Source organism: Elephas maximus, chromosome 25, assembly GCF_024166365.1.
Source record: "Elephas maximus indicus isolate mEleMax1 chromosome 25, mEleMax1 primary haplotype, whole genome shotgun sequence".
NCBI classification, from domain to species: Eukaryota; Metazoa; Chordata; class Mammalia; order Proboscidea; family Elephantidae; genus Elephas; species Elephas maximus.
The window spans coordinates 19548962-19574556 of record NC_064843.1 but is presented as its reverse complement, the minus strand read 5'-3'; the positions used below and the strand labels follow the sequence as shown (position 1 = coordinate 19574556).

At 44.3% G+C, this 25595-nt stretch overlaps 1 protein-coding gene across 3 annotated transcripts in view; it reads right to left on the bottom strand.

The window, feature by feature from the left end:
- UBE2V1 (ubiquitin conjugating enzyme E2 V1) overlaps positions 1 to 22056 on the bottom strand; it is a 31550-nt gene extending 9494 nt beyond the window's left edge. Inside the window, exons 1-2 of one of the 3 annotated variants that reach the window (XM_049868936.1) lie at positions 21987 to 22056; positions 4178 to 4326 (exon numbers count right to left, since the gene is read on the bottom strand). In XM_049868936.1, the coding sequence (XP_049724893.1) occupies positions 4178 to 4326; positions 21987 to 22008 (171 nt within the window). In that variant the 5' untranslated portion in view covers positions 22009 to 22056. Of the gene's footprint in view, positions 1 to 4177; positions 4327 to 18200; positions 21510 to 21533; positions 21960 to 21986 lie in introns of those variants that run through there. The other 2 variants (XM_049868937.1, XM_049868935.1) reach the window with 2 other exon arrangements.
- Between the last annotated feature and the right edge of the window lie 3539 nt (positions 22057 to 25595).

The following is a 25595-nucleotide window of genomic DNA, read 5'->3' as shown; positions in this document are numbered from 1 at the left end:
TGGAGGACTTCCTCTTCTTTAAAAAAGAAGAAAATAAGTATTCCGATAACTAACACACACAAAGGGCACAAAAAGGGATATGGTTTAAGAAAAAAAGTCTCCTTTCCACCTCCACCCCCAGTCAGCCAGGTCCCTTCTGATGAAGGCAATCACTGTCATCAGCTTCTTTTATGTTCTTCCCAAGGTATTCTAAGCACACAGAAGCATACGTTCATATATAATCTCTTTCTTTCCCCCTTCTCTTCCTCTGGCCTCAAGCGGTAGCATACCATTTATATCTTTTTTTTTTTTTTTTCCACTTAAATGTGATCATGGAGATCATTCCATTCCAGGACATATAAATCTGTCTCATTCTGTTCTGCTAAACAGTACCTAATATGGTCTATTGACAGACATAAGGTTGTTTCCAATATTTCGCTACTAGTGAAAATGCTGCAGGAAGTAATTCTGTGCACAAGGCCGTTGGGCAATACACTCAAGAAAAGCTGGAGAATAGATTCCTAACAGAACTGCTGGATCGTATGGTATACACCTTTTAAATTCTGAGGGAAGATGATTTTCTCTTGAGTAAAACAGTAACAAAAATCTATTAGGGAGACTACTCGAATGGCCCATTTAGATACTTCAACGACTGTCGATATCCCAGATGCGTGCACAGCATATGCCTTGTATGTGTTAATCATAAAAAAGCCTGGTCACAGGAAGCTCCTAGAAGCAGAAAGTCCCTCTTATGACTGCTTTTAACCCTGAAAAGTTAGGGCAGTCAAAACTCTAAGGGTAAAAAGACAGGCAAGAACAAGTGTTAGCAAAGATATGGAGAAATCAGAATCCTCATATGTGGCTGGTGGGAATATAAAATGGTATAGGCACTTGGGAAAACAGTCTAGCAGATCCTCAAAACGTTAAACATAGAGTTATGCGACCCAAGAGTTTCACTCCTAGGTATATACCTAAAAGAACTGAAAACATCTGTCCACACAAAAACCTGAACACAAATGTTCTCGGCAGCATTATTCATAAGAACCAAAAAGTGGAAACAACCTAAATGCTCACCAGCTGATGAATGGATAAACAAAATGTGGTGCCTTTACACAATGGAATATTGTTCAGCCATGAAAAGGAAGGAAGTACTGATACACGCTATTAACACGGATGAACCCTGAAAACACCATGCTAAGGGAAAGAAGCCAGTCATAAAAGACCACCTACTGTATTACTCTATTTACGTGAAATGTCCAAAAGAGGCAAATTCAGAGAGACAGAAAGCAGATCAGTGATTGTTAAGGGAGTGGAAACTGGGAGTGACTGCTAGTGGGTCCCAGGTTTCTTTTGGGATGATGTCATGGATTGAATTATGTCCCCCCAAAAACGTGTGTATCAATTGGGCTGGGCCACCATTCCGGGTATTCTGTGATTCTCCTATATGTTGTAAATCCTGCCTCTATGATGTTCATGAGGGAGGATGGGCAGCAGTTGTGTTAGTGAGGCAGGACTCAACCTACAGGATTGGATTGTGTCTTGAGGCAATCTCTTGAGATGTGAAGGACAGAAGCAAGCAGAGACAGGGGACCTCATACCACCAAGAAAGCAGCACCAGGAGCAGAGCCCATCCTTTGGACCCAGGGTCCCTGCACCTGAGAAGCTCCTGGACCACGGGAAGATTGAGGACAAGGACCTTCCTCCAGAGCTGACAGAGAGAAAGACTTCCCCTGGAGCTGACGGCCTGAATTTGGACTTGTAACCTGCTAGACTGTGAGAAAATAAATTTCTCTTTGTTAAAGCCATCCACTTGTGGTATTTCTGTTATAGCAGCACGAGATGACTAAGACAGGTGATGATGAAAAATTCCTGAAATTAACGATGGTCGCACAACTCTGAATACTCTAAAAAAATCACTGAGCTAACCGTATGCTTTAAAAGGGTGAATTATATGGTATGTGAATTACATCTCCATAAAGCTGTCATTTTAAAAAATGTATGTGCATCTCTTTGTATATTACAGCTACTTATTACAAGTTAGGCCCCTTTGGAAAGAGACAAACTGAAATTTGGGGTAACCCAAGGTGTTTTAAATACAACAGAACTCACTAGTTCATGCTTAATTTGTTAGAACCTGGCAAAAAGTAAGTTGATCAACAGATGTACTGAACAACTACCCTGCTCTGAATCATTTCCAGGTGCTCTGGGGACTAAGGAGGTAGGAAAGGACAGTTCTCACTTTCACAAAACCTAAACCGTTTTTAGGGAGAAAGGAAATCAAGTGAATGAAGCCATCACCATCCAGCGGGCTTTCAGAGACAAGAAAGAAGAGTATCTCCACGGAGAAACAAGATTCCTAGGTTGGGCTTTCCTCAATATTTAACAGATACAGAAAATCCTGGTTTTCAGATGAAAAAAAAAAAATTTTGAGTAAAAATCGATGAACAAAAAAACCCTCCACATAACTACAGGATCACAAAAATGACTCCAGAAGCAACGTTAAATGGCAAAGCCAGTCATGTTCCACGAGTGTTAATGACGGTCTAAAAGGAACATGAGGTTACCCTAACACTTACTGAGTGCGACGCTCTTCCTGGGTTCAGCCAGGGTCATGTTCTGTGTGTCTACTTCCCACAGCGTGTGCAGAGCCTTGCACGTAGTGAGAAAGATGAATGGACTCCATCAGCGTTAAATGCAAGCAGGGAAACAGGCCTGTGACACTCAGGCCGACTCTCCTACTGCTTGCCTGAAACGAGTGTCACATTATGGGATTCTATTTCTTGACTCCTACATACAGTTACCACTTAACACTGTGGCCAACCCTGTAATGATAACAAACGAAAACTCCAGATGTAAACAAAAGGGAGGCAGTGTAGCATGGTGGTTAAGAGCACAGGCTCTGGAGTCAGACAGACCTTGTTTGGGAATTATCAGCTACGTGACTTTGGGCAAGTGACTTCCCGTCTCTGAGTCTGTTTCCTCATCTGTAAAATGGAATGCAACAACACAACAGTAGTAGCTAACAATGGGTTCTTGTGAGAATTAAATGACATTTCTTGAGGGCCCACTATTACCTGTCCTCAAAAGAAGGCTAGCTAGCATTAGGAAGACTAAGAATGCTCACAAATCACAAAGCTCTAAAAGAGAGGTCAACTTTTCCATCTCCATTGTCTTGGTCTTCTTTGCAAAGGCCTCTGGGCCTAACAGGCCAGAGCTGACCAGGCAAGCAATAAACCTTTGCTGTACTTGTAGGGCTTGTTCTGGTTTCACTGAAATGCCATCTAATTATAAATTAGGCGCTTTTGATGAGATGAAATGTGCATCTGACAGTGGGAAACTTCATGGGCTTCTATCATGTAGATGATAATATATGGATACCTTTACAAGGTAAGAAGAACAGAATATTTTTCTCCTTTGACTTGGGTTTTATCCCTGTATACTGCACAAATGAGAAAATTTCCATATCTCCATCAGAGTAATATACTTGCTTTAATTCTTAAGCGTAAGTGAACAAGATATAAAAATATACACTAATTACTTGTGAGAGATGTTATTTAAAGCTATTTTAAATGTGTTTTTATTTGTAAGATATTACTCATTAAAGAAATTGGCTATTGTACTATTCTAATCTGGTGGCAAAAGAATTCTTAAGAATTTGCAAGCACCTTAGATTTTCAAGACTGAATGAGAGAGTACACTGTATAACCATCCTGCGGTTCCTCTAGTGCAATACAATAAAACCCTGGAATTAAAAAAATAAACCTTTGGTGAAAGGTTCAATAAATGAGGATATAGGTGCATGGCAGAACTGTGGGACAGTGAATAAAAACCACAACCGTGAAGGCTTTGGAGACTGTCTTCAGGAATGCTGGCTGTACCTGCAGCCTTGTTATTTGATAAGCCCAAGAGATTATTCTAAACTACATCTGAGGATGCAATTACCTCAAACCTCACTGTCTACACTGTCATATAAATTCACACTAGGAGTCTAAATAGGTTTTTGCTTACCATTTAGAGGGGTTAAACAGCATCAGAGGAGGTTCAAATATATAAACTGAAACTGGTCAAAAAAGAATAGCCACATTTCAGAAAATATACCATTGGTGAACTTTTCCGTGATAAGGCTAATGTTTTTTTTTAAAAGGAGGCACAGTGAATTTTAAGACATTGACATTTATAGCCGCAGCTCGACGCTTACTCTTGGAGGCCCAATTATCATCCCTGTCCATCTTGTAAGTGTCATGTCTTCGTCATCTTCTAGACCCCAGCTAACTGTGCCATCTCCTACTCCTTTCTGGCCTTCTTCGAGTTCTTCCAACAGTCGGAAATTGCGAGGGACTTTTACTCCTAAAATAAATGGAAAGAAATTCAAGATAACTAGCGACTCCAGGGGAACCTGTAAGCCTAGAGCTAACTGCTAATGATTACTACCTGAGAACAGAGATGCTAACATGCAAAAAAACTGCTGAAACCTGTCCCACCACAAACTTGCTGCTTACAAAGCTCTCTGTATCAATCACCCAACCAGTGGAAAGGGGGCACACGGTATTGTTATAGGGGAAATGACTATTAAACCAGAGCTAGATAAACTTAAAAAAAAAAAAAAATTAGAAAGACACTCCATCCCACACCCCAACATCTCTGACAAACTTAACAAAGGGTTTTACATTTCTAAATGTTGATTAATTTGGGTCCATTTGAGATGAAAACCAACACTATCAAGTGCTAACAAAAGTACCTTGGAACAGAACAGGCTAGTGCCTTTGTTTTTCTATTAAGGGTGTGCTCATTTGTTGGAATGACTCTCAGGCTACCTTAGGTGGCTTTTTTGTTTGTTCGATCAACTAAGAGTCAGCTGAAGGTTGTCAAAGGATAAAATTTACTTCAAGGATATATTCTTAATACACAGTTAATATTTCAATGATTAAGCCATAGTTTCTCTCTTAACTTGTGAAAAAGTTAAAAGATGATAGCTGGCTCTCTGATTTACATGTTCCCAGAAATCCCAAAGCCTTGCAGGTGGCTCATGAAAGCAACCATGCCTCACAGGGTCAAACCATGGAACCTGAGTTCAGGCTGAGGCTGTGGGAGGCAGGGAAGACCAACTTTCTTCCTATTTTGGGGCACAGAGCCTAGGGTTGGCTCTCCCAACCTATTCTGACTGTCCCTCTCTCTTCCCCTCTTTCCATGGCATTAGGATTATTGTCTCTGGAAAAAACTCAGGATCCAGGAGTTACAAGCTCCTTTTGCTTTAAATGCTGAACCCCACGTTCCCAGACTCTCAGAGGCAAGCAACACGACCATGTGGACTGTGAAGAAGACCTACTGAGGGGCCCAAGGCTATAGGTGTTCTCAGTGTATCTCAGTATTTCCCAAAGTGTGGGACACATGCCACCCTTAATGCAATCAGATCAAATATCTGAGCGCCTACTATATGTCAGACACTCTTCCAGGCACTGGGGAGCAAGCAGTGAGCAAAACAAACAATGCCCTCATGGAGCTTACATTCTAGTGGGAGGGATATAATCTACAAAATAAGTAAGTTATGTGACAGATCACGGTGTTCTGAGGCAGAGCGTAGCGAGGGGTGGGACAGGGGAGGTACGATTTTAACTAAGTTGATCAGGGAAAGCCTCACTGAAATTCAGTGTCAGGACTAGACCTGAAGAAGGTGAGGGAGCATGCCTTAAGAGATGTCTGGGGGAAGAGTCTTCCAGGCAGAGGGAACGGCAAGTGCAAAGCCTATGAAGTAGGACTTTGCCCAGAGTGTCAAAGAACAGCAAGGACGCCAAATGAGCTAAAACCAAGGGAGCAAGATGAAGAATAGGAGATTAAGGACCCTGCCTGTAACTGAGTGTGACAGGAGAGTCCACTGGAGTATTGAAGAGAGGAGTGAAATGATCTGACTTGTTTGTAATTGGATCCCTCTGACTGCTGTGTGAAGAACAGGGAATAAGGGCAGAAGCACTTAGGCTACTACAACAATCCAGGCAAAAGAGAATTCTGTCTTGGACCAGGGTAATAGCAACGAAGGTGGTGAGAAGTGGCACAATTCTAGATATTCTGGAGGTCTGAGCCAACAAGGTTTACTGTCAGGTTGGCTATCAAGTGTGAGAGAAAAGGAGTGAGCTATAGCTCCCAAGTTTTTGGTCTGAGCAACTGGAAAGATGGAGTTGCCAGTGGTACATCAGATGATTTAATGTGGTGCATGAGTGAATATTTTACAGTCCTGTATTTATTTTTGTAAGAGTAACTTGTTCAGGGCAAGTAGTAATACACTAACTTCTTATTTACAACAATGGTAGAAGTTTTCTTTTAAAATAAATTCAAGCAAATCAATCAGCTGATTGAAGAAAAATTATTAGTAAATAACAAACAGCACAGATGGTGCTTGAAAGAAAACAATAAAAACCTAAAAGCACACTTGAATGACTTGTTTGGAAAACACTGACATTTTTCAACTACAGAACAGCCAACTGGATTATCCAGCTATACTGGATCAAGACTCCTCTAGCAAACACAAAACTGAGGAATGTTTGTAACGCTATAAGCAAAAAGCCAGCCAGCAACATGAGGATTTCGGTAGAGAAAGTTAAATCTAAATCTTTAATAATCCTAGTTTGTCTTAGGGAAAAAACAAACCACTGTGCATTGTTATTGCTACTACTGTTGGTAACTCAAGTTGATTCTGACTCATAGTGACCCTACAGGACAGGGTAGAACTGCCCCATAGGGTTTCCAAGGTTGTACCCTTTACGGAAGCAGACCACCACATCTTTCTCCCACAGAGCGGTTGGTGGGTTTGAACCTCCAACCTTTCAGTTAGTAGCTAAGCGCATAACCACTGTACGACTGGGGCTCCCTGGTAATTTATTAATCTGCACTAAGAAGAATGAATACCAAAAAGAGCACAGGATCATACTGATTGGAAGCTGATGAATATCTGAGGTACTCATTCATTATGACATCTTAAGAAGCTTATGAAGTTGTAAAGGATATAGACCAAGATGTTAATGGCGGTTATTGCTAGGTGCAAGGGTTATGTGTGATTTTTTCCCCCTTTTCTATATTTTCTCATTTCTTTTACCAAGATTCTACAGTATTTACATAACAAAACAGGAAAATTTAGGAACTATGTCAACTACACTCTAGGCAATGTACCCAAGGGGCCTTTGTACTTGCTGGTCCCTCCTTTTCCAGCTATTCACAAGTCAGGGTCCTTCACCTTCTTCAGGTCATATGACACCTCACCTTGATAAGGATCAAGGATTCTCCAAGAGTGGGAATCTCACTTAATGGTATTCCCTCAGTGACTAATTTTGAGTGGCCTGTTTTTTTAATGTTACTAAAACTTGCTCAGGCTGTTGAATGAATAATGTCAAAGTTCAATACCTTCTATAGCTAAGCCCCTCATTACTGCATGGAAGTTGTTGCATGTGTGACCTCTATTTTGAGTTCTTTTCGGTAAGATAAAAAAATGTGCTGCTTTCATGTGTCAGGTATTTAAAAGTCAGTAGGACTATTCCACTTGTAAACTTTTAAGCAAAGAACATCCTTATGGCTGCAAATATTACCTCTTCATCTAACAGCCAGATCTGAATAGGAAATCCTAACACTCAAATATTCCAAACTCATTGCTGTTAGTTTCAAAACACAAAGTGAATTCAAGTTACATTTTTCTGATAATTTGATTTTTATTTGTAAAGCAGGGCAAAATATTATATTAGGAATTAATTACATATTTTCAACATACATTTCCACAGGATCAGACATTCAACTACTTAAAAATGAAGTGTGTAAAACCCACGAATACAAATGAACCAAAGAGCTAAGGAGGTCAGTTCAACCTATTTTAGGTTAGTACTCGGAACCCTCATGACTCAGAATCAACTTGACAGCAGTGGGCTTGGTATTGGGAACAGTAACAAAACACAACAGAGGAGCAAAGTTAGCTTTTTGTTATTATTGTAATGTTGGCATTATAGGATGATTTAATTTTGGTATAAGTTGTAAAACAGGCATTGGAGATAGCTTAACAAATAGGCAGTCTAGAAATATTCCAAGCAGGAGTTAGAAGGTGGATATATATAAATACCAGAATAATTATACTGGCCCTATAATAAACCAAAAAACCAAACCAAACCCAGTGCCATCGAGTCAATTCCGACTCACAGCGACCACACAGGACAGAGTAGGACTGCCCCATAGAGTTTCCAAGGAATGCCTGGCGGATTCAAACTGCCGACTCTTTGGTTAGCTGCCGTAGCGCCTTATCACTACGCCACGAGGGTTTCTGGCCCTATAATAGCATTAAAATAATTACAACAAGTATTTCTTTTGAATGACAATTCTCAAACTTTTTTGGTTTCAAGACCCTTTTACACTCTTAAAACTTACTGAAGACCTCAAAGAGCCTTTCTTTACGTGGTTACGGCTATTAATGGACATGAGGTGAACTGGAAATTCACATCTTGTCTAAAGGGGGTGGTCACTCCTTTGCTCCGGCTAAATGTCTGTGGACTAGATTCAGCTCATGGAACACCAGTGCGTAACATCTGGGGTAACCTATTCACTCCCCCAAATCCCTTTGAGACCTGATACTCTAGGCTTAGCACAGAGAATATTTAAAACCCTTTCTTCTGTCAGATGGGTAAGTTAACGACTGGTAAATGTGATTATCTGGCATTAGACAGCTGAGTACTCTGTTAACCTTGATTTAACTAAATCTTGAAGAACTTAAGTCCACAGACTTTGGATAGCTCCTCAAGCAGACCGCTAATCTTTCTTTTTTCTAAGTCATAAACTTTTACCCAAAAACAGATTAAAAGCAAAGTTTGGGGGATAATAACAGCTAGCAGAACTCAGAAACTATTAAAAAAAAAAAAAAAAAAAAGATTTACAAATTGCAGTGTGGCTCATTTCATTTTTCCTGATGTACAAATAACATAATTACCACCTGGTTAGCTGGTATACCGAACTCTATTGTGCTTAAGAACATAAACATCTTGGTAAGGGGCCGTTCTGGGGCTCATCGTATTTAATGTGTGTAAAACGACTTATCCAAGGACTCCACATTTACAAGCAAAAAAAATCTACACACTTTAGAACTGTAATTAAAAAAAATTTGCTAGACTTCTCAACTGTTCGTCAACATTTCCCTATACATAAATTTATCAGTAACGTATATGCACACACACACTCTTCTTTCAATGCAACAATTATTCAACACTTATTTAGCACTATGCTAGACATTATAGAAACTATGAAAGAAATAAGAATGGGAGTCTTGCCATCAGAGTATAAAGTCTCACTGTGGAAACAAGATACACACATACCAAACCACTTCCCGTCGAGTCGATTCCGACTCAGTGATCCTATGGGGCAGAAAAGAACTGTCCCACAGGGTTTCCAAGGAGCAGCTGGTGGATTTGAACTGCCAACCTTTTGGTTAGCAGCTGTAGCTCTTAACCACTGTACCACCAGGGCTTCAAATACACATACAAAATCAAATAAAGCAACAGTATGAGAGAAATGTTCCTACCATAGGACATTTCTTAGCCTTGAAGGGGTTATGGACCCCTCTGAAATTTGTTGAAAGCTAAAGATTTTATTTCCCAGACAAATGCAGAGGTATAAAATCTTACATACCATTTCAAGGCTGGACTATCCTGGGAAAACTATAGGCCACCACCACCACCAGAATCTCAGAAAAGGGAGAGAATATGCGCTTTATCTTGTTTGTGCCTGTCAATCTTCAAAGTACGATATTATGACTTCCACGTAGCAGAAGAAATTGAGGCAAAGAGAGGTTAGGACATTTACCCTAGGTCACCCAGCTAGTACTGGGATGCCAGGATTTAACTAGAACTGTTCAGGTCCAAAACACATTTTCTTATTATTTCTTCTTCCTTTCCTCCATATGAAAATAATGCAGACTCCAGCAGGTGGTGAAAGCTTTGGTGTTATGAATGAACTGTGTTCCCCAAAAATATGTACTGTAAATTTTAACCTCTATGTCTATGGCTATAATTCCATTTGCAAATGAGTTTTCTGTTATGTTAACGAGGCAGGATTAGTGTAGGGTGTGTATTGAGTGACCTCTTACAAGAGATAAAAGGAGCAAGCAGAGATGGGGCAAGAGAGATGCCAAGCCAAATGAAGACAGCCCAAGAGCAGAAACTCAAAGAGACAAGGGCCTTCCTCCAGAGCCAATGAAAGAAAGCCTTTCCCTAGAGCCAGCACCCTGAATTTGGTCGGACTTTTAGCCTCCTGAACTGTGAGCAAATAAATTCCTTTGTTAAAAAGCCACCCACTTGTGGTATTTCTGCTATCACAGCACTAGATAACTAAGACATCTGGGGAACAGCTAAGATCTGAGTAAGCTGCTGGAAGACTGTATGCTGGGACAAGGGGAGGTGAAAGGCATTCTATTCTGTTAGCACAATTGCCTCCTTCTGGTAGTAAGGCCTGACTAGTTGAGAGAGAAGGCCACGGTTGGGAAGCTAAGTAGACAAGGGGTGAGGCCTATTATTAAAAGGGACTAGCCTTTATCCCGAAGGAAACCAGTAGGGAGCGCTGCAAAGGCTGAGTAGGGCAAGAGATAAGACAAACACAAGTCAGCTGGGTAATGTTCACGATGGACTGACTGGAAGGGCTAGAGGTCGGGTTAGGGATGTGCGGCCACTAATATATCAGGATATAAAACCAGAAGCATTTGCTTACAGCAAATACTGTGAAAGAACACCTGATATCAAACTTCTTATAGACCCGAGTGGTGGGAAGCAAAAATGTCAAGAAACTTAAAGGAGCCCGTATTAATTTGCACAACTGTCGTGGTACTTACTATTTTTACAATGTGACATAAAAACGTTTGGTCTGTGTACAATAAAAAAAAAAAAAAATAGGCTTTAGATAAATATTTGTGGAAAAGTAAAAAAAAATTAAGCAAAGAAGGATAAAAAGGTTTAAAAATTCCTTTTAATAGAAAATAAACATGAAGTCTACCCAGTTCCCCGTTATGTGTATATTCACATAAATGATTTTTGGATGCCCTCGATGTAGAATCACAGAATTTAAGAATATATGGTCTACCACTCTATTTTAAAAAGGTGGGTTATCTCCCACAAATAAGAATCAGAATATACTTTAGAGAAAATTCTGTAATTTTTCAGCAGAGGATCAAGAGTATAGACCTTGGATCAAGTTTTGGCTCTGCAACATCCTAGCAATCTAGTTGCATGATTCTCTCCAAGTTACCCTGAGCCCCAGTAAACCAGGGATTACGATGCTTCCTGTCTCTACAGGTGGTCAGAAGAATAAGTGAGGTAAAACCTGTAAAGCACTTTGTATAATACCAGGCATATACTACAGTCCCCTGGCCTCTGCTTTTCTGTCTGCTCTGCTCCCCAAGTGATTTTGCCAGATCAAAGCTCCAAATAGGCTGATGACTCCAATCTGCATTTCCATATCTAACTGCCTAACATCTCCATTTAGATGCCTAATGGGCTCTCAAGGGAGCCCTGGCAGCACAATGGTTAAGTGCTCAGCTGCTAACCAGAAGGTCAGCAGTTCAAACCTACCAGTTGTTCCACAGGAGAAAGATGTGGCAGTCTGCGTGCTAAAAATTAAACTCAAAAAAAACCAAACCCATCACTGTCAAGTCAATTTTGACTCACAGGGACCCTACAGGACAGAGTAGAACTGCTCCATGGATTTCCAAAGAGCAGCTGGTAGATTTGAACTTCCGACCTTTTGGTTAGTAGCCGAGCTCTTAACCACTGTGTCACCAGGGCATCCTATCAAGTTACAGCCTTGGGAGACCCCATACCACCAAGAAACAAGAGCCAGGAGAATAGAGCATCCTTTGGACCCAGGGTCCCTGCACTGAGAAGCTCCTCGATCAGGGAAGACTGATGACAAGGACCTTCCCCCAGAGCAGACAGAAAGAGAAAGCCTTCCCCTGGAGCTGGCACTCAGAATTCAGGCTTCTAGCCTCCTGGACTGTGAGCGAATAATTTCTCTTTGTTAAAGCCCTCCACTCGTGGTATTTCTGTTACGGCAGCACTAGATACCCCAGGCACATGGTCTGTATCATTCACTGCCGAATCTCCAACGCCTCAGGGTGCCTTACCAGACAAGAGTATGCGCTCACATGCTTGTGGAATGAATGGCTGGCTGGAAGTTAGCTAGGGATATTATTTCAGAATGAATAATCCTCAGTGTCACAACGTGCTAATTCTGGTTTATTTCTGAAAATACAGCAGGGAAACATTCACGCATCACCGAAAGGGAGTCTGGTATTATGATCAAAGGGGCTTAGTATGTTCTTTAAATAGCCCAAGAAAAGGTTTACACTAAAAGTTGAATATAATGATCTTAAAAAGGAACGTAAAGTTTCACATAAGTTAAGCCAGGCAGTCTGCAGAGGTGCTCTTGGCGCCCCCTCCCCCACGGGGACCTTACTCCAGCACAATGCCTATGCTCTACCTTTTCCTTTTCTTCTCCTTTTTTAATTGTCTGACTCCCTCTCTGAGCTTTTCAAGTCAGGACTATGACCCATCCAACCCTGCCTCCCCAGCATCTGGAATGCTGCCAGGCACACAATAGTACTCAGTCAATGCTTCCTGGCTGACCAAGCAGCAGTATCTTGCTTTTGCTTATTGTAAACTCTAACACGGTCTACTTGGCCAAAATACTGGTCACCGATACCATATTAACTGAGATACCTAAGGTTTTTTATTTTGAGATAACTGAATTTTGATAACTAAGTTTTAGTTTTTAATGAAATGTAATTGAGACTTTTAGGGAAACCTTTATTTTTCAGGAAAAATAGGATTCTTATCTAAATCACATAAGCAAAAGGATTCTTCACTATAAAATGAAGCTTGTTTCATAAAATCTGTAGAAAGCACATTGCTAATACCCCCAACCATTTAGAAACTGCAAAGTTTCTACAGAGTTTCAATATTTTCTACAAAGTAAAAGAGCATTTAATTCCAAACGGCCTGACCATGCCCTAGGTCTAGAACTTCAGTGGCTGCTCCAGGGACAAAAATCCAAATATCGGTGGAGTTAAGAGATCCTGCAAACCTGTGGGCATTATCAGTACAAAAAAAAAAAAATACTATCAGTACAAGTGAAGACCTTATTCTAACCCAAACGGAGAGTGTAAGTTCAAAACCAGTGAATATATTAAAAATTTATATATATTTAATATATTAAAAAATTAAATCCAGATATGCTAAAGAAGTGAAGTAGATGAGAAGAACCCAAGGATACTCAAACATATGTTTTATTCCCATGGCATTTTAATCCAATGAATTAACCGAAAGTTTAAGACTCCCCATATTTCTGCTGAATCTGACACTGAAAAGGCAGCTGGAGAAAAACGAGACAACATGGAAGACAAAAAAAACGAACTCATGTAATCTTGTAAAACCATGAGAACTACAAATTTTCCAATAGCTAGAAAGTATTCTAGGAAAATCCACATCTAAGAATTAAATATAATTAGATAGGCTAAAACTATTACAATGTTAACCATGAAGATGTTAAGATAACTTCACCAAGGTGCTAAAATATCACAGTTATCATGGTAATCCAAGACTTTCTGTTACTTCGGGATTCTTCTTTCTAGAAGAATTTTTCCTGGATCTGTGTCAGTACTGAAAGTCAGCCAGTTATTCTCTTGGCTAAATATAAACTGAAAAGTCAGCAGCTGTAGGATATTACAAAGAAAATATGGACTTAGGGTGAAAAGCATGAATATTTGATAGGGTTTTACACTATGTCATAGTAAAACATTTAATGCAGTAACTTGGAACAGTACCATATGAAAATATTTGTAGCACAAAAAGCATTCTGAAGCCTTCTGAAACAACTTTTGGGAAAATCACAGCCACAAAGCAGCAGCTATTACAGCATGCCAGCCCTGGGAAACCCTAGCCTGGCCTTGGTCTTTATTTAAAATGACAGAGCCTCACAGGTGTCTCCTGAAAAGAAAGCTGCTAGTAAAAACTGGTTTGGTTGCCCATTCAGAGAAGACAGTGAACTGAGCTAGAAATCTGTGGCTGTTCCCACTTCTGTGGATAAAAGGGACTGGAAGGTGACGCACAGGGACTTGAGGCTCCCGAAAACTGGATAGAGTCAGGGCCAGGAAATTTCTTTCTGGGCAACCTACTTAGTGCCTGCCCAGATGAGCTGATCTTTTCTCTCCTTCCCAGAACAGTGGTTCTCCAAGTGTGTCTCCAGACTGGCAGCCCTGACATCACCTGGGAACTATTTTCAGGCCCCACCCAGACCTACTAAATCTGAAACTGAGGGTGGGACCCAGCAATAAAGCAAGTCCTCCAGGTGATTCTGATACACCAGTCTGCTAACTACTGTCCAGGGGAAGAAACAGTAGAAACCTGTCATTCTTTACAGGTCCAGACAGTGTGACAACAGGTGGTGACAGAATGCAAGTACTGTGTGCTCCTGTGGCAGGAGTGGAGACAAAGAATAAGACGCGGGAAATAAGTCAGGGAGGCTGGGGTAGGAGGCCTAACCAAAAGTCGATTCCGGCTCACAGTGACCTTATAGAACGAGCAGAACTGCCCCACAGGGTTTCCAAGGAGTTGCTGGTGGATTTGAACTGCCGACCTTTTGGTTGGCAGCCATAGCTTTTAACCACTGTGCCACCAGGGCTCCAGGGGAAGTAGAGGACACAGTCAATTCTATGGTAAAGTACCTCTATAGCTATCAACTAGGAGTCCTGGTGGTGCAGTGCTCAGCTGCCAACCAAAAGGTTAGCAGTTTGAACTCACCAGCTTCTCCCTAGGAGAGAAAGATGTAGCAGTCTGCTTCCGTACAGATTACAGCCTTGGGAACTCTGTGCGGGCAGTTCTACTCTGTCCTATAGGATTGCTAGGAATCAGAATCTACTCAAGGGCAATGGGTTTTTTTAATCAGGGTAAGACCTTTCCCTTTTGAAAGGCTGGATGGCTACTTTTGTGCCTCCCTCTTATCAGATACATTGTTTCCCAAATATGTCAAATTTATATATTTGGCTACATAACATGGGGCCCTGGATTAATTTATTCCAACATTCAACAAATATTTATAGAGTACCTACTACGTTAGGGACTGCTGGGTGCTAGGGACGTAGCAGAGAACAAGACAGGATCCTCCTCTAATCTTTCTTGAAGAAGACAAAAAATTCTCAGACAGTAATAGGTCCTTCAGAAGACAACAAAACAAGAAAATGTGATAGTGACTGAGGAGACTCTTGAAGTGGGTGGTCAGGGAAGGCGTTTTTTGGGAAGCTGAAGGAGAAGCAGTCAGGCAGGTGAAGATGTGGGGGCAGGGCATTCCCGACAGGGGAAGAGCGAGAGCAGAGGTGTGCCAGAGCAGAGATGTGCGTGATACCTTGAGAGGTCAAGGGGCAGGCAGGGGCCAAGCCACAGAGGGCCTAGTACCAAACTAAAACCAAACCAACTGCTGTTGAGTTGATTCTGGCTTATAGCAACCCTGCAGGACAGAGTAGAACTGCGCCGTAGGGTTTCCAAGACTATAAATCCTTCTGGAAGCTGACTGCCACATCTTTCTCTAGCACAGCAGTTGGTGGGTTCTAGCTGCCGACCTTTTGGTTTGCAATCGAGCTCGTTAACCACTGTGCCACCAGGGTTCCCAGGGCCTAGTAGGCCACGGGAAAGAGACTGGGTTCTAACCTAAGTGCAGTGGGAGAGTTTCTGCAGGGAAGCGGCAATTCCTTTTTTGTCAGTAAAAGAACACTCTGCCTGCCGTATGGAGGATGGAGTGGAAAGGGCAAACCTGGAAGCAAGAAAATCTGTCAGGAGGCTTCTGCAGTCTTCCAGGCAAGAGAAAGACAGTTCTATCCCTGATGGAGCAAGAGAAAAACGGGACACAGGACTCAAATTCTAGTAAAAAGACCAGACTCAGTGCTCTGACTGAGGCTGGAAGGACCCCAGAGGTCATAGACCCTGGACTCTCTGTTAGCCCCAAATTAAAACTATTCCCAAAGCCAACTAACCCTTCAGACAAAGATTAGAGTGGACTATAAGACATAAAATGATACTGGTGAGGAGTGTGCTTCTTAGCTGAAGTAGACACATGAGACTACGTGGGCAGCTCCTGTCTGGAGGTGAGACAAGGCAGAGGGGGACTGGAGCTGGTTGAATAGACACAGGAAATACAGGGTGGAGAGAAGGAGTGTGTTGTTGCATTGTAGGGAGACCAACTAGGGTCATATAACAATGTGTGTGTAAGTGTTTCTATGAGGCACTGACTTGAATTGTGAACTTTCACTTATAGCACAATTAAAAAAGAAAGAGAGAAAGATGGCTTAGACCAGGATGACAACAGTGACGGAGACAGTAAGGAGGAGGATTTGGGATATATTTTGGGTATACTCATAGGATTTGTGATGGGGTGGATATGGGGATAAGGGAAAGACTCCTACTTGAGGGTCACTACTAATGTACCCATGAATGAACTAAGTCCCCTTCAACCAAGGCAGAAGTATCAACAGACATGCCAAGGGTTGAAGGAACCTGAGATGCGCAGCCTGGAGAACAGGCAATGGAGGCTGGAAGAATGATAATATGGCAAACAGCATGTGTCCTGCAGTAAAAGTGTCCCGGTTCAGCACCCTGGCTCTGCAACTCACTGACTCTGAGCCTCAATTTCCTCATCTTCACAATAGATACCTGCCTCAAAGGTATGTATTGTTGTGAAGAGTGAGACGATGTATTTAATATGTCTAGCACATAGTACATAAGTCCTCTTAAGTGCGGCTGAAAAAGAAGTCTGAAAGGTTTACATGTAAATGAAGATGAGGACTGTTACGGATTGAACTGTGTTCCCCAAAAGTATGTGTTGTAAATCCTAACCTCTATGCCAGTGGTTATAATCCCATTTAGGAATGGGTTGTCTTTTTACATTAATGAGACAGGATTAGTGCAAGCTGTGTCTTAAACCAATCTCTTATGAGATATAAGAGATTAAACAAGCAAAAAAAAGTAGCAGAGATGGGGTTAGAGAGATGCCAAGTAACATGAAGATCACCCAGGAGCAGAACTCAAAAGGGACAAGAACCTTCCTCCAGAGTCCACAGAGAAAGCCTTCCCCTAGAGTCGCTGCCCTGAATTTGGACTTTTAGCCTCCTAAATTGTGAGGAAATAAATTTGTTTGTTAGAGCCACTCACTTGTGGTATTTCTGCTATAGCAGCACTGGAGAACTAAGACAAGGGCCTCCTCTGACATGACATGTGGGGGCCCAAGTCCAATGAGTGTGAGTTGTTCAGTATAAGGTATAAGCAAGGTTTTCATTAAAAAATGGCCCTCACTCTCGTTGGCCCGTGTGTTATCCAGAAAGGTCCAGAGTGGTCAGGGAACATAAAAAGGGTTCCTGCAATGGGTGGCAGGTGTGTCTCTTTAGTCCTTTTCCTCACCCAGGGTGAATGCTCCAAGACCTAAGACAAGCATATGCTGCAACTCACATCTTCTCCCTTTCCTTCCTAATGTACTGTAGCAGGCTGGGGAGGGAACTGGAGTCAAAACCTCTGAGCATCACCACTCCCTCAGCCAGCCACCAATCTCTCTCAGCTTTTGGCTCTCCCCTCAGTCACACTGTGGTGACAATACTTTGCCTGGTTAGCTCAATAGGTCCTGGAGAGTTAGATGAGATGATATGCAGGTAAGTTAAAGTACTTGAAAAACTCTAAAGCACTATACAGAAAATAGTATTAAAATATTTACTTCACTGCGGACTTTCAGAATTAAACAGGATTTCTGACTTTACATTTTGTATTCCACTTTTACCAAAATTGTAGAACTAAAATTCAGGTGGAAGAAAGGGAGGGAGAAGGTGAAGGTGATAGAACGGAAGGGGAAGGAGAAAGAGGGTAGGGAACAAGGGAGGGGAGAGGGGAGAGGAAAACAGAGGGGGAGGAAGAAAAGGAGAGAGAGGAGTCGGGAGAGAGGAAAAGATGAGGGGAGGGGAGGAGAGGGGAAAGGAAAAAAAACCACAGTGGTGGGAAGAGAGTGGTTTGAAAGTGATAGAGAAGGGGAAAATTGACCTTGGCAACTCTTTAGAGGAGCACTAGGTTATACTAGCCCAAAGAGTCAATCCCCCTCCATCATAAGTTGTTGTTAGTTGTGCCGGAGTGGCAACCCCATGTGTGCAGTGTAGAACCGCCCCGTAGGGCTTTCAATGCAGTGACCTTTTGGAAGCAGATGGTCAGGCCTGTCTTCTGGAGTGCCTCTGGATGCATTTGAACCTCCAACTCTTTCAGCTAGTAGTTGAGTGCTTAGCCATTTGCACCACCCAGAAACTCCTTCCGTCATTAGAGCAGACTGCTATTTCTCTGGCTGAAGCACTTCTCTTGAATGTAGGGCCCACGATGTTTAAAAGAAAAAAAAAGGGCACTTAACTACGATCGCACAGAAGATGCTCACATTGTGAAACAACACATGGGCACTGAGACCAGCTAAAGGACTGCAGGTTCTCACCTCCCATCTCCAGCTGTCACTGGGGAACACCCTAGAATGGAATGGAAGACTACTTAACCTCTATTGCTCATGGGGTTAAATTCCCATAAGTTGAATGTATATATGAGGCCACTCTGATGTACACAAATTTAAAATCATGCCCAACCAGGGTTTACCCTTCTGGCACTTGGTTTCTGATTAACTGTCAGGGAAGTCCAAGGGATGCTGGGTGAGAGGAAGGTCCTGGCATCCAAGGGGCACTTTTTGGGGTTCTACAATCCTGGACAAGGCAGAAGGAAGTCACCTGTGACAGCACGGGCATCCTGAGGGCTTCTGGTGGGCTTTTCACAGTACCACCCTCTAGGATCTATGCAGAAATCACACACTGTAGAACCACAGGAGGTGGGGGAAGGTGTTGCCGCCAAGTGCTGGAAGCGGTGACCACAGAAAACTAAGTTCAACCCTTACAGGAACTCAAAGGCTTCACAGCTGTTTCCTGGCAAGCAGGAACACAGATTAACCAAGAGGCTTACTCTAAACTCAACTAAGGAAGGTCTCAGGGCCTGACCACACCTGAAATACGGAGGGTTAGAAAGTGGAGCAGTGTCTGTACTCATTTTACTCAGGTCTCTCTGCTTCCACTCTCAAGACTCTGTACTCATTTAACTGCCTAGGGGCACAGTTCAGATCCTGTCACTCCTCTGCTCTTTAAAACTCTCATTCATTCATTCGACAAATATTTACTGAATATCTACTTCGTACTGGGTGCTGTTCAATGGCTTTCCCTCACTCTCTCCAATGCATCTCCTTTTCAAGCCTTCCTTGCATGTTACAGCTTTTTGGTCTGTTTTTTCAACATGTCAAGCTCCTTCTTACCACAGGGCCTTTGCACTCACTGTTCCCCCTCCCCCGCCTGTGACACTCTGTAGGTTGGCTCTTTCAATCACTGTCTCAGTTCAAATGCCGACATGTTCTCAAAGAAGCCTTCCCTGACCACCTCTCTAGACACCCTCTATCACACAACACAACTTCTTTCATAGCACTTACTGCTATCTGAAACATCTTATTTTCTCTTCTAAGGCCTTCTTGCCCCACTAGAACGGAACCTCCTCAAGGACAGGGACTATGCCCCTGTTGTTCACTACTCACAATGGGACCTAACAGGCCCTCAGTAAATATTTGTTGAATAAACAGACAAAGGAGTTATGGGAAGCCCATTTTAGGGCATCTCCAAGCCTGTTCTATGTTACCTAAGCCACACCAAGTACTCTTATATTCCACTAGACAGCTGCTGACACTGTTTCATCTGACTGCCACAGCATTCATGAAGCACTCTTCAACTGGCAGGGCCTCAAGAAGTTAGAATTAAGTAGCTGTTAAACCGGATAATAGGAAGCCAAACTCCAGAGTGACTGCAAACAGGGCTGGGTTGTGATACCACCATAACTAGCTGGCTGCCACAGGCACCACTGTACCCCCAGTTCATAGCAACCTGGCAGGGGCATTATTCTGATGAGAAGTTATCCACAGCTGTCTAGCCTGACCCAGCCTCCCTCTCCTGGGAGTGTCTGTTGCTAGCGTCTTGATCAATGAATTGACTCAGCACTGTTCAAACTGAAACCAAAAGCTAGGAAAGGATGTGCGGTATCCTCTATCCTCCAGGGAGACCCGAAGACCCCCCAATGCTTTAAGTGTCAAGGGCAGCTTGTGATGGGTCACTTCAGTTAGATTCCCTCCATCCAATTCCTTCTACTCTCCACCCTAACTATCAGAGAAGGATGGCTTCCTGGAATACTAGAGGAGCTTGAGAGAACAGCAACATCATGGAAAGATGGACTCCCCCACACTGTTCCACTTAGGTGACCAACCCTTTCCCAATACTACTGCTGCTAGTGCCTTGAACAGCCTGAAGATTTCAGTAACCATGCTGCAGGCCTTTAACTCCCTTCTCTCCTGTGGCCCTCTTTGCCACCTCTATCAGGGGCCTTCCAATCTCACCCCATGTGGGAGAATCTCCTTGGACAACTCCTCTACCAGGCATCTCAGGGTACAGCCTCATCACCCTAAGGGGGTCACTGAGTCTCCCCCAAAGCCTGCACTTTCACAGTCTGACTCTCTTGCCTCTGGAGAATCTTCCCTAGTCACTCCTTACCCCATGTTAACCCTGAAACAGACCCTTTGGGGCCTGATCCTCTGGTTTATCTTAGAGTAGTACAGCAGGAAACCCAGTCTCAAAATAAGTGCTACTTCCTTTGACCTCTCTAGGGACTGAAACACTTTTGTTCCACCCATAAAGTGTAGCCCTTATTTCTCTCCTGTCCTTCCAGAAGAAGTGGGGGTTTGCTTAGCTTCCCTTCCCCAAAAAGCCACCACAGAGCTCCCATTTCATTTATTCCTCTCCCCACTTCCACCTCCAGCCAATGGGGGAACTTCCAAGCTGAACCCATATCTGTCCCCAGTATCCAAAGATGTGGAAAAGAGTGACGCACAGTCTCCACAAAAGACACTTCTAGGGTATACTTCCCTCACCCAAACAGGGAAAGGTTTTTCTTCTCTAAAGGAAACATCTCTGGAACCTAACCTTTTCCCATTCTCACCCGTTGCAGAGAGGCTCCCCTCAGGTGACAATCCCCCAAGCAGGTACCCCAGAGCTCCCAACTCACTTGTTCTCCCCGACCCGATGTTGGAGGCTTCTAACTCCAACTCAGAGCTTACCTCCTAAATTCTAACTTGGAGGAACCCATTTGTCTCCTCAAATAGGTGTCTAGTAACGATGGGGCCATTTCGTATCAGTCGCCTGGACCAGATTCCTCTGGAATCTGACTCCGTTTCCCCCTCTCGTTCATCCTGTGGCGATGCCCTTAATCCTCCCCAAAAGCGGCCAACCCAAGGCTCCCTCTTCTACTCAACATGGAGATTTCCTCTGCTAATCCTATCCCCAAAGCTGACGCTGGAGCCGTCCCCCTAACCAGTAGGGTATCCCCTCAGTCAGTCCCTCAGGATTCTGTTCCCTCTTCCCACCCATCCTGAGGGGCTTCTTTGACGTCCTCCCCAAACAGACATACCAAGGCTTCCCCCTCACCAGGACCTCCCGCACCCAGTAGTGGACTTCCGTCCGCCCTGGGGCGCCTCCTCGTCCCCTAGGGAACACCTCGATCTCCCCAAAAAGGCCGCCAGTCTCGGCTTCCTCAGCAGTGCCCTCCGGGCTCGCCCGTCATCCCCACTCCGGCTCTGAGCAGCGCCGCAGTGCACCGGCAGTCCTCCGAGCGGGCCCCTCACGCCACCCGGGGGAGCTTCTGGGTCTGGCCGCGCCGCCCACAGGCCCCTCAGGCCCCCGCCCGTGCTTCCGGCCACCGCCTGCTCCTCCTCCCCATCAGGCCTCCCCGTTCGCCGTCGCGAAGCCCGGCGGACCGAGGCAGCGCAGAGAACCTGGCCCGGCCGCGAGGACCTTTGCGGGTCCTCGGTCCCGGCCCGAACCCGCGCGCCCTCGGCCGGCCGGGCCCGGCACCCCAGCTCACCCGAGCCCGTGGTGGCTGCCATCTTGCGTCGCTGTCGCTCGAAGGCCGGCCCCTTCTTCACCCCCCAAACCCGTCCCCTGGCCCTTATGCGCAGGCGTGCGCGCACGCGCAGACGCCGCCACTGACGCCTGCTCGTAGGACCCGTGCGGCCCTAAGCCGGGAAGATTTTTTTTCCCTTTGCTTTTGCTTTTAGAGAGGAGTTATTTGCTTGGGCGACGATTCGGGAACCTTCAAATCCCTCCGGGCTATGGTGCGAAGGAGGTATTGAGGTGCTTGGTGAGAAGGCCAAGGGGGATCAGACTTAAGACAAAAAGTTAATTCCTATTTGTTTTCGAACATTTTCCTAACTCTTTGGATCCTTACATCTATATCGGGTGGGGGTGGATGTAAAAAATGAAGCTGAGAGAGGTTAAACGATTTATCTATTCAGCTGTTAAGTGGTTGAGTCAGAATTTGAACCTAGGTGAGATTTGCTTCCAGGGTCGGTGTTTCCCCGGCAGAGGAGGCTTGTAGAGAAGCAGCTAAATGCTTTTCTGGGGGCATTGAGCTGGCAGATAAAGCATTCAATTACCTATCCATTCAAACGCTATTAATAAGCACCTACTATGTGGCCGCCTTGCTAGACTTTGGGGATGGACATACATCCCTGAAGAAGCAGGTCACTGCTCTCAAGAGGATTACGCTCTAGTTAGAGGAGACAGCAAGTAAATAAACAGAACATTTCTGCTCTTCATAATTATGATAAACCAGGGAAGGGGAGCAGGGAGTGGTCAGGGAGGGCCTCCTGAAGAAGTCACATTTCAAGTGAGATTTGAATGATAAGGAGATAGAGGAGACAGCAAAGGCCCTGGGGACGTATATTTGCAAATAAATACTGAATCCCAGAGGCTCCTCCTTTTTCAGAAGCCCTTATATGGATGTGCAAACAGGCTGAGAGGTGAAGGGACTGGCTCAAGGTCACAGCTAAACACTGGTGGAGCAAGGACCAGGACTCTACCGAGGAGCAAGGAAGCTGGAAGAACCTCGCCCAGCACAGCCACCTTGTCCTGACAGCAATGTTTCCTGAGCCTCTCTCTACTCCATCCATTTCTCCCATTCAGAGCAGGCTGCCCTTGTCTCCCACTTGGAGACAAGGCCTTCATGGTCCATTCTCCATATGGCAGAAGAGTTCTGCTAAAGCTTTCAGTGGCTCCCCATTCCCTCTGGATAAAAGACACTACAAGTTGAGTGACCATAAAATTAGTTTTCAACCAAGACACTCATCAGAATGAAATGGGGCCTATTATAATCTCATTGGCACAAGCAGGAACCCCGACTCTCCCAGAAAAATGAGGATGGACGTCCACCCTACCCTCAAGGGCCAGGGGACGAGGGTGTAGCCAGCAAAGACCGTGCTGTTGTTAGGTGATATCAAGTCGGTTCCGACACATAGCGACCCTATGTACAACAGAATGAAACACTGGCTGGTCCTGTGCCATCCTCACTATCGTTATGCTTGAGCCCATTGTCGCAGCCACTATGTCAATCCATCTACCTGAGGGTCTTCTTTTTTGCTGACTCTTTACCAAGCATGATGTCATTCTCCAGGGATTGATCCATCCTGATAACATGTCCAAAGCACACGAGACTTAGTCTCCCCATCCTTGCTACTAAGGAGCATTCTGGCTGTATTTCCTCGAAGACAGATTTGTTCGTTTTTTTGGAAGTCCGTGGTATGTTAAATATTCTTTGCCAACACCAAAATTCAAAGGAGTGAGTTCTGTCTTCCTTATTCATTGTCCAGCTTTCATATGCATATGAGGTGATTGTGAAGATGCTAGGGTGCCATATTTAAGAAGGCCGTCCCTCTCAGGTCTTGACCCTGCATTTGCATGACCCCGAGAGTGAGTGCCTCAAAGTTTGCACCCTAGGCTCCTCGCCTTACCCTAGCTCCGGCCCTGCCTACACCTGAGTCTTGCTGGACTTCTCCAGCTACATTAGCCCTTTCGGAGGTCTCTGGAACACAACATGTCTTCTCCTTCCTCAGGGCTCTTTGCCTGTGCTATTTCCGCTCTTGAGTTCTCAGATCCAGCATCCCTCCCTCAGAAAAGCCTTCCTGATTTCTCCAACCAGGTCAAATTCAGCTATAATTGGCTCAGAGCACCACATGAGTCTCCTCCCCAGCACTAGCCACACGCAATGCAACTTAATGGTCATCCATGTATCACGTAACTCAAGCCTCCCTTGCCCTAGACTTTGAGTGACGCCAGAGTTTCAGCAGGGAACAGAAACATTGGGCTTCTAAGGTGGACTCATCTCTGGAGTGAAATTGCCAGAGTTCGAGTCCTTCGCCCCTCCCTTTCCTGTGTGACATTAGGCAAGAGACTTGAACCTCTCCTGGACTCAGTTTTACCATCCGAAATGGAGGATAATAGTATCAACCTCATTGGGTTGATGTTGAAATAAAACGCTTTCACGTAGGGAGGGGGAGGGGGGCCACTAGAAGAGTTGGCATTTACCAAGCCATTATACTATGCCGCTTTTGTTGCTCACAAGAACTCGATGTGGCAACTCCTAGGAACATTCCCATTTTAGAGATGAGAAAACTGAGACTCAGCACTAACAGGTGAAGTGAGAATTAAAACACAAGCCACTTATCCACGATAATCATAAAGGTCTACTCGCGGAGAATCCTTGGTTCTTGTAGATTTCCCGCAAGCAAAATTAAGAGAGAATTCCTGTGCAGGGAATCCTACTAGCTTGTTCCCAAAGGCTGAGGCCTTCGCAAGAAGAGGTTAAGCGGGACGCCCCGAAGCATGCTGGTTATTGTAGTCCATCGGCGGCGCGAAGCCTATTGGGAGTTGTAGTCCTCCATGTGCTCACGCTCACTCGGCAAGGCTCCGCCCCCCACCCCAAGCATCTTCAGCAGTTCTCAGAATGGGATTGCTTCTCGGCGCGTGTGGCCCATCACATCTCTGCATTTAGCCTGGTAAAAGTAATGAGGATAACGGAGTTTTGCATTTAGCCTGGTAGATTTAGTAATGAGGATAACGGAGTTTTGTTTTATCGGATTGTAGGGAGGATTAAAATGGTTAATAGAACTAAAGAATTTTGAAGAGGGCTTATTTAATCCTCCATGACCCAAAGTACCTGTTATCATTTCCATTTGTCAGATAAGGAAACTGAGGCTCGGAGGAGTTGGAAGACTTCCCCAGGGTCACACAACAAGGAAGGAGTAAAATCAGGAATGGAACTCAGTTCTCTTAACCCTGGGGCACCACCTGTGGGACCTGGGAGGTTGCAGGCAGGACATGAGCTGGTTTGCGTTTTTTAGAGAGTACAGCCTGGCTGCCTCAGGAGACTGGATCAGGAGGCTGAATTGGGCGGCAGGCAGCAAGTGGAGGCGGCGAGTCCAGAGTGGAGGTGTGGAGGTCGTTGACTGCCAGTCTTAACCGCCACATGCCTGCCCTCCCTCCCTGGTTTTGTTCAGGAGGCAGGTCCCGCTCCAGGCACGAGTCACGATTGGTCCAAGCCAATTCCCGCAGTGCCACTCCTTTCGCCAGTGATTGGTCCAGTGGTATGCTTGTGACCCAGTTCTGGCCAATGGATTGGGGAGAGAGCAGAGGTTGG